Raw genomic sequence first — 10,001 nt, 5'->3', positions numbered from 1 at the left:
ACTGGAATCAATTTATGTAAAGGGGCAGTACAGAGAGATATTGGTGTTCTTGTACACCAGTCAATGAAGGTAAGCATGCAGGTACTGCAGGTAGTGCAGAAGGCTAATAGCATGCTGGCCTTCATAACAAGAGGAATTGAGTATAGAAGCAAAGAGGTGCTTCTGCCCTGGTGAGACCACACCTGGAGTACTGTGTGCAGTTCTGGTCTCCAAATTTGAGGAAAGACATTCTGGCTATTGAGGGAGTGCAGCGTAGGTTCACGAGGTCAATTCCTGGAATGGTGGGATTACCTTACATTGAAAGACTGAAGCGACTGGGCTTGTATACCCTTGAGTTTAGAAGACTGAGAGGGGATCTGATTGAGACATATAAGATTATGAAAGGATGTGTCCTTTGGAGGCAGGAAACATGTTTCCGCTGATGGGTGAGTGCCGTACCAGAGGACACAGCTTAAAAATACGGGGTAGACCATTTAGGACAGAGATGAGGAGAAACCTCTTCACCCAGAGAGTGGTGGCTGTGTGGAATGGTCTGCCCCAGAGGGCAGTGGAGGCCCAGTCTCTGGATTCATTTAAGAAAGAGTTGGATAGAGCTCTCAAAGATAGTGGAATCAAGGGTTATGGAGATAAGGCAGGAACAGGATACTGATTAGGAATGATCAGCCATGATCATGTTGAATGGCGGTGCAGGCTCGAAGGGCTGAATGGCCTACTCCTGCACCTATTCTCTATTGTCTATTGTCTTCTAAAATCATGTAGAATGATACAGACCATTCATCCTTTTGAGTCTGCACTAGCTCTGAGAGTCCGTACTGTTAGTCCTACTCCTCCCAATTTTTTCCCATAGGCCAGTTTTAAAAAATCCCCTTCAAACATTTATTTAAATCCCTTTTAAAAGTAATTATTGAATCTACCTCCACTGCCCTTTCAGGCAGTACGTTCCAACTTTCAACAGACTCATTGCATGAATAGATGTTTTCTTATTTTACGTCTGGTTCTTTTTGTCAACCATTTGAAATCTGTGCCCTCCTCCCACTGCTAACAATTTCTGTGTACTCCCTCATGACCTTTTCCTGCATGAAATAAATTAACATAAGAACAAGGAACAAAAATGGGCCATTTGACCATGTCCATAGTGTCTCTTACCAATTTTCATAGAGGCACTGCATAAAGCATTCTATCCGGCTCCATCATAACTTGGTGCAGCAACTGCTCTGCTGAGGAGTGCAGGAAACTACAGAGAGTTGTGAACACAGCCCAGGGCATCACACAAACCACCCTTCCATCTGTTCACTCCATCCACATTTCTACCTGCCTTGGAAAGGCAGATAACATCATCAAAGACCCCTCCCACCCCGCTTATAATCTCTTCCAACTTCTTCCGTCAAGGCAGAAGATACAAACGTTTAAACACATGTATCAACAGATTCAAGGAGAGCTTCTTCCCAGCTGTTATTAGGCTTCTGAATGGGCCTCTCAAATTTTAAATTTAATGCTGATCTTACTGTTTGTGCACCTTCTTTGCAGCTGTAACATTGTATTCCTCACTATGTTCTACTACCTTCATGCACTTTGTATGGTATGACCTGCCTATACTGTATGGAAAACAAAACTTCACTGCACCCAAATACATGTGACAATAATAAATCAAATCAAAAATAAGATTGTGGCTGATCTGCTTTAAACCTCACCTCTACATTCCTGCACAACCCTGACAATCTTTCATTCTCTTGGGAATCAAGAGTATCAACCTCTGCCTTAAAAACATTTAAAGATTCTGCATCCACTGACTGTATCACTTCAGTTTTTGTTCTGCTCAGTGAGATTTATTCTTTGCCCATCACTCAATGAGCTCCATCATCCCTGGAACCATTTGAATTCTCTCCAAGAAATGGATACCCTTTCTAAAGTACAGTGACTAGAATGTGACACAGTACTCCAGCCTAACAGATGATCTAAAATGGTTTACCATAACCGTGTTTTTGGAATCTATGTCTCTATTCAAAAAGACATGTACTTTTTAAATGTGTTTTTTATCTAGACTAGCCAACAGTTATTTCTTGTAAACCTCGTCCCCACCTGTTTTACCTCGTCCTGTGCTGTTTTTGTAATCAGCACAAGCAAAGGACCATTCTCAGCTGTGAAGCCCACTGCAGCCAATCAGCCCACTTGTGTTACCCAATGAGTGAGCTTGCTCATGAAGTCTCACTGTTTTTAAGCTGGTTGGCTGGGCAGCAAGGGAGGAAGATGAAAGGGTTCTGAGATTGGCAAAATGTCTGGACTCCATCTGATGTCTGTGTGAACCTTCTCTCCCCCTGACAGATTAATCATTTAGGTGATGACCTGAAAGAAGGTGATGTCATCCTGAGCAATCATCCCAGTGCAGGCGGCAGCCATCTTCCGGACCTGACAGTCATCACTCCGGTAAGATCTACAACTGCCTCCGATACTAGACCCAACCATCTAGAAGGACAAGGGCAGGAGATACATGGGAACACCACCTCCCACCCCTGCAAATTCCCCTCCAAGCCACTCACCATCCTGACTTGGAAGTATATCACCGTTCCTTCACTGTCAATGGGCCACAATCCTGGAATTCCCTCCCTCAGGGTCTTTGTGGGTCAACCCACAGCACAAGGACTGCAGCGGTTCAAGAAGGCAGTTCACCCCCACCTTCTCAAGCGGCTATTAGGGACGGGCAATAAATGGTGATTTGGTCAGCAAGGCCTGCATTCCTTGCATCCCAACTCAAAAAACAAAGGTGCAAAGGACTCATTGGACAGGGTCTGCATTTATTTAAGTGGTAGAGGTCTAAGTGAAACTTGGACATGTTCCCTGATGGATACTCAATCTTATCAAACACTCCCATGAGAAGAACAGCATGGGTGTTAAATACTTAATAAAACTCACTCTACTTATTTAAACTGAAAGTAAAGCTGCCTTGATTCTGTTCCCATCAAAGTCTAGAGTAGAGTGGTGCTGGAAAAGCACAGCAGGTCAGGCAGCATCTGAGGAGCATGCCTGACCTGCTATGCTTTTCCAGCACCACTCTAATCTAGACCCTGGTTTCCAGCATCTGAGGTCCTCACGTTTGCCTCTGTTCCCATCAAACACTCCCCAGGACAGGTAGAGCACGGGATTAGATACAGTGTAAAGTTCCCTCTACACTGCTGTCCCCCATCAAACACTCCCAGGACAGGGACAGCACAGGGTTAGATACAGAGTAAAGCTCTCTCTACACTGTCCTCCATCAAACACTCCCAGGACAGGGACAGCACAAGATTAGATAATCACTCCCAGGACAGGGACAGCATGAAGTTAGATACAGAGTAAAGCTCCCTCTACGCTGTCCCCATCAAACCCTGAGGTTTGACAGAGGTCTTCACAACCAGAAGGGAGAAACAGTCCTTATAGATGGAAGGGTTAGCAATCAATGGCCACTCATTTATCGTGATTGGCAAAGACACCAGAGATGACCAGGAGAATATTTTTATACGCTGTGAGTGTTTAGGATCCGGATTCTACTGTCTGGGAGCATGGTGGGAGCCAATTTGATCATGACTTTCGAAAAGGAATCTGCCTCTAAGCTGCACAGACAATTTATAGGCCTGCAGAGAATGGGCAGAAAGTTGCTCTTGCAGATGGATCAAACCCTCCTTTGCTGCAGTTGTACTATCATCTTGTTGTCATAATGTTGATACTTGGGGTTCTGCTGTGCAAAGATATGGCTGTTGCATTTTCTACATTACAACCATGACAACACTTCAGAATGCTGCTTTGGCTGTAAAGAGAACCAGGACAACATCCTGAGGTTGTGGGAGGTGCTATGAAAGTGCAGGCTAGTATTTCTTTGTTTAACTTGGATATTCCTCTTGATTATTATCTTGGGCAGGTTTTTCGAAAAGGCGTTTCTCATGCGGTGTTTTTTGTAGCGAGCCGAGGGCACCACGCTGACATTGGCGGCATCACCCCTGGCTCCATGCCACCTCACTCCAAGTTGTTGCAAGAGGAAGGAGCTGTCTTCATTTCGTTCAAGCTGGTGAAGGATGGGGTCTTCCAGGAGGAGGGTGAGTAGGGGCATTGAATCTCTCGCACTGCTCTGTTAATGTTCTCATTCAGCTCGGCCCCACTCGATTGAGCAATCGGCCCTCAGTGATATAGGAGGGTAGGGGTGGGAGTGAACCAAATCATCCAGCTTCAGTCTGTATTGAGTGACTCCTCCGCCACTTCCCTTCCTCCTATTGCCCTGACCCCTTCAGTGCGTGTGGATGTCTAATAGGAGCCCTCAAATTTGAGAATTAATTCATCAAAAGATTGTCTGCTGCTTTTTCTGTTTCGGTAAATTACATTTGTGCCCTACAGACAAAACTACTGACCCGAAAAGTGGCAATTTCTGTGATAAATTGCAGTGAGGAGTAGGAGGAGGCCATTCAGCCCCTCAAACCTGTTCTTCAATTCAATTAGATCCATTTACCCAGATAGGATTTAAATGTCTTCATCCTTTCAACCAACCAAAATCTAGCAGTCCTTATGCTAACCTGAAACATTAACTCTGTGTCTCTCTCTGTCTCTCTACAGATTTGGGACAGACCTGCTGAGTTTCTCCAGCGCTTTGATTTTTATTTCAGAAGTTGATCTATCTCTGTCTTGAAAGTTCCAATCAACCCCCACTGACTTTCTCAGGGGAGAGATTTCCAGATTTCCACTGCCCTCTGCTTCCTGAATAACCTGTGAATGGCCTTCCTTGATTTTAAGATGAACTCTTACCCCACCGACAGAACTAGTTTCTGTTTAATGCTGTTGTTTTAATCCCAGCTGATATTAATGTTGGATAAGTCAGATCCCAGAGTGAAACCTTGGTTATAAATCATAAAATTTATTTTTCTTTTGCAATTTGGTTACTGTGGTCGTCAGACACTGAACCTATTCATATGAGGCTGCCAATGTATTTAAAAATAACATAAGGTTATTACAAAAAGAAAGCAAAAAAATACAAAAGATGTATAATATTCAACCCATTTTCCCGGCAATATTCTTTACAGACACTCAACCCCAGTGAAGTATCATGCTTTTCCTTTACTTTAAAATTTATTAATCAGCTGATAAATCCGCAAGCAATGTCTATCATCGAATTTATGCACATTCACCAGTTCTGATTCTCTATCTTACCATTTCTTTCCTGGGACAGACAGACCCACGCTAACTCTTTAATGTTTCCTTACTGAATACTAACAAAACCTCCGAGCTGCTCTGTGGCCCATCTGTTGGAATGAATCTTTTCTTCTGAACTGAAGCAGCTTCTGCCCTCCACCCTCTCCATCTGTTTCCCTCTGGGTCACAAATCGTAACTGAGTAAGCGCTTCAGCATTATCTAGTCAAGTAGCTTGTCCGGCTAGTTAGCTTAAGTCACATGTCTTTCTGGGCATGCTGTTTTGACCCAATGCTGAAAAAAAATGAGTCTCCGACCCATTTTAAAGGACAAGTCATTTTTACAGAACTGGAAAGGAAAACCATTTCCTTCTCAAACATAGGTTCCCAAATAATATTAATATATTCCTTCACTACGCGATTGAATTATTTTATTACCTGAATCCTCTGATCAGATCACCCTTTAATCTTTTGCAGTCAAAGGAACATAGGCCTTTCCAGATAAACAGAAATTTATAGTTAGTAGGTTATTATTCTTTCTACTCTTTAAAAAGCAATTGTACTTCGACTCACATCGTTGCTTTTTGTCTGAACCTGAAGTTCCTGATTCTCAAGAACCAATTAGCTCGCCTTTTAAAATGATGGTGAAATCAGCATCATCACCTTTCCAGGATGTGAATACCAGATTTGAGCAATCTTAATGAAAATATTTTGCCTCGCCTTCTCCCTGGGTATATTGCCAGTGAACTTGAAGATTTGACCTTATGTTATGCACCCACTCAGTAGAGGGAATAAATTCTCATTTTTCACTATTTCAGAATTTCTCATCGTCTCATAAACATTTGCTATGTCACACTCACTGGAATTTAGAAGAATGAGGGGGGGATCTCATAGAAATGTGTAAAATCCTGATGGGAATAGACAGGCTAGGTGTGGGAAGAATCTTCCCGATGCTGGAGAAGTCCAGAAGTAAGGGTCACAGTTTAAGAATAGGAGGTAGGCCATTCAGGACTGAGATGAGGAAGAATTTCTTCACTCGGAGCTGTGAAGCTGTGCAGTTCTCTCCCACAGGAAACTGTTGGGCCAGTTTGTTAGATATATTCAAGAGGGAGCTGGACGTGGCCCTTGGGGCTAAAGAGATTGAAGAGAGGGTGGGAGTGGGATACTGAGATTGCACGATCAGCCGTGATCATATTGAACGGTGGTCCCGGCTCAAAGGGCCAAATGGTCTATAATTGCTCCTATTTTTCATGTTTCTATGTTTTTTTTCTGAACCTTTTCTGCTCCAAGGGGAACAGTCCTAAGTTTTCCATTTTTCATTCGTGATAGAAATTCCTCTTCCCTGGAGCATTCTGGTAGAAATCCTCTAATGCCTTTTCATCTTTCCCGAAATAAGGCTCCCAGAATTTCATTTTAAATTATTTGTTCCCTCCATGTGGGAATTGCTGGCTGGGCCAGCATTTATTGCTCTTGAGAAGGCGGTAGTGAGCTGCCTTCTTGAACCAATGTTGTTCATGTGCTATAGGAAGATCCACATCGTTGTTAGTGAGGGAATTCCAGAATTGTGAGCCAGTGACAGTGAAGTAATGGGGATATATTTCCAAGTCAGGATGGTGAGTGGCTCGGAGCGGAACTTGCAAAGTGTGGTGTTCCCATGCATTCTGTACAGTTCAATAATAGTAACAAATAGGATTATTTTGTTTTTATTATTCTTTTTGTTGATGGGATGTGGGTGTCACTGGGTGAGCCAGCATTTATTGCCCATCCTTTCAACTGAGTGTGTTGCTAGGGCATTTCAGAGGGCTGTTGAGAGTCAGCTGCTGCGCTGTGGGTCTGGAGACAGATGTAGGCCACATGTAGACACATGCCTAAAGGACATTGCCTTCTCTCTGCCTCCACCACCAATGTGTGTTACAAAGTTGAAGCAATCAAGAATGATTTAATGGTTGTATCAGATTTTTCATTCCAGACTTTAATGAATTGAAGTTTCACCGCCCGCCATGATGAGATCCAAACTCCTGTCCCCAGAATGTTCGCCTGGCTTACTAGTCCAGTGATGTTACCATTATGCTACAGCTTCCCCTTGGAGTCACAGATTTGCTATGATGCAAGATAAGGCTATTTGGCCCATTCAGCCTGCACTGGTTCTTTTACCCAGTGTCATTTCCTGCCATTTCCTTATATCCCTGAACACCATTTCCATCCAATGCTCCTCTTGAATGCTTCAGTTGAAGCTGCCTCCCCTACATTTCCAGGCAGTGCGATCCAGACTCTAACTACTCGCCAAGTGAAAAGGTTTTTTTCTCTATCACTCCTTGCTTCATTTAGACGTCGCATTAAGGCTGTTTCCATTTTTTTTCACTTCTACAAATGTGAAAAGCCACTCCACATCTACTCTGTCTAGCCCCTTCCTGAGCCCCATCCCTCTCAGCTGCCTTCTCTTCAGGGAGAACAGTCTCAACATCTTCAATCTACCCTCATCCCTGAAGTTTCTCATTCCAGGAACCAATCCCAAAAATCACTTTCTGCACTCTTTCCAATGCATTCACATCTTTCCTATAATGTGGGGCCCACACCTGTACACAGTACTCCAGCAGAGAATGGACAAATGTCTTGTACAAGTTCACATCATCTCCCTGCAATTGTAATCTCTGCCCTTATTAATAAAGCTGAGGATACTCTCAGCTTTATTAACTGCTCTCTCCCCCTGTCCTGCCACCTTCAATGATCTGTGACTTTTACCCCCAAGATCCTCTGCTCCTCTACCTCTTTTAGAATTTGCACTCTCTATATTGTCTTCCAATGTTCTTCCAACCAAAGTGCATCACCTCACACTTCTCGACATTGAACCCCATTTGCCTTCTCCTTGCCTCCACCACCAATGTGTGTTACAAAGTTGAAGGCATATACTGTACCTTTAAGAGAGAGTGAAAACTGAAAGCTGGCAAGCGCCTGTCATGTGACTGACTCGCAGTAACAGAGTGTGCTGGAAAATTGAAAGATATAGCATTTTATTGTAACCTAGATACCTCAGTTTTTCCACAGCAGTTCGAATTTAACCAATCAGTTTAAATTCTGCCTCACGATACTAAAACCCAATCAAATTTGAATTTTACTGTTTTCACATCATTGAACTAATGAGACGATACGATGTTTGGGGTATAAAAAAAGCAGGCATTTTGGACAGTTAGCCAGAAAGAGCACCAACTGCCATTGAAAGACTGCTATTCACCACACTCTCTGTCAAAGGTCCTTGTTTCACATGAAACATCTTTGCAGTAGAAGACCGAAGACGACCCAGGGAGATCTACAAACAGAGGAAGATCGACACTGGCGATGACAGCCACTGTCTGGTTTGGAAAACATCAAGTTGCTGTAAATTTAATAGGGGCTTTATTGTATCAGTATATTGTTATAGAGTGGGAGATGAATAACAAACCTTTAAGAGAAAGGAGGCTTAGAGTTGTAAGTAGTTGTTGTTTAATTTTCATTCTAGTGTTAAAGAATAAAATTGTTTTTTTTCTTTAAATAATGGAATTTAGGTAGTTCTCTCACTCATACTTTAACAAATTACGAGGCGCGATACGCTTTTCTGTGCGTTTGTTAATTAGCAGAAAGGCTTACCGCCATGTTGTAATACATGTCAGTATCCTTTTTGAGTCCCACACACAGTTTACAATTCTTCCAAGTTTAGTGTCATCTGCAAACTTGGAATTAACCCTCATTAATATTTATGAGGAAAAGCAGGGGTCACAATACTGACCCCTGACCTCTGCTACAAACTTCCCCTATTTTGAAATCTATTCATTGACCAACATTGTATTGAAATGTAGTCTTCAGCTCCCTCATGTATAAACTGGGACAGTGACGATATAAGGGACTGCAAGAAGCAAACCTTTCTGGATTGTGCTCAGGAGAGTTTCTTACAGCAGTATTTAGCCAAAAAAAAAGACAGGATGTATTGTTGGACCTGGTTCTTAGAAATGGGGTGGGCACAGTGGATCAAATGTCAGTGGGGGAACATTGTGGAGACTGTTGTTACAACACCATGGCAAACCTTTCTGTTAATTAACCAAACAACCAGAAAAGCTCACCTCTCCTCATAATCTGTTAAAGAATGAGTGACAGAGAACTCCCAAATTCTACTATTTAAAGAAAATAATATCAATTTCTTCTTTAAGTCGAAAAATGAACATTAAACAAAAGCCATTCACAACTCTAAGCCTCCCTTTCTCTGAACTGCTTATGACCTGCCTCCAATTCTATAACAATATGCTGTTCTAATAAAGCACTTACTAAAATTACATCAACTTAATTTCAAAACCACACAGCGGCTGTCACCTTCAATGTCTTTCTTCTTCTAGATGAAGATCTCCCTGGATTGTCTTAGAACATAGAACATAGAAGAATACAGCGCAGTACAGGCCCTTTGGCCCTCGATGTTGCGCCGATCCAAGCCCACCTAACCTATACTAACCCACTATCCTCCATATACCTATCCAATGCCCGCTTAAATGCCCATAAAGAGGGAGAGTCCACCACTGCTGCTGGCAGGGCATTCCATGAACTTACGACTCGCTGAGTGAAGAACCTACCCCTAACTTCAGTCCTATATCTACCCCCCCTTAATTTAAAGCTATGCCCCCTCGTAATAGCTGACTCCATACGTGGAAAAAGGTTCTCACGGTCAACCCTATCTAAACCCCTAATCATCAAGTCACCCCTAAACCTTCTTTACACCATTGAAAACAACCCCAAGTGCCTCAGCCTTTCCTCATACGACCTTCCTACCATACCAGGGAACATCCTGGTAAACCTCCTCTGCACCCGTTCCAGTGCCTCCACATCCCTCC

At 42.9% G+C, this 10,001-nt stretch overlaps 1 protein-coding gene across 6 annotated transcripts in view; it reads left to right on the top strand.

Annotated features, from left to right (window-relative positions):
• The window catches only part of oplah (5-oxoprolinase, ATP-hydrolysing), a 76,661-nt gene that overhangs the window by 46,585 nt on the left and 20,075 nt on the right, over positions 1-10,001 (top strand). For all 6 annotated transcript variants that reach the window (XM_043690963.1, XM_043690964.1, XM_043690966.1 and 3 more), the window contains 2 exons: positions 2,323-2,424; positions 3,893-4,067. In XM_043690963.1, coding sequence (XP_043546898.1) covers positions 2,323-2,424; positions 3,893-4,067 — 277 coding nt within the window. The remainder of the gene's footprint in view (positions 1-2,322; positions 2,425-3,892; positions 4,068-10,001) is intronic.

The sequence above is a fragment of the Chiloscyllium plagiosum genome, chromosome 5, assembly GCF_004010195.1.
Source record: "Chiloscyllium plagiosum isolate BGI_BamShark_2017 chromosome 5, ASM401019v2, whole genome shotgun sequence".
NCBI lineage: Eukaryota > Metazoa > Chordata > Chondrichthyes > Orectolobiformes > Hemiscylliidae > Chiloscyllium > Chiloscyllium plagiosum.
This window is presented reverse-complemented; position numbering and strand designations above follow the sequence as displayed.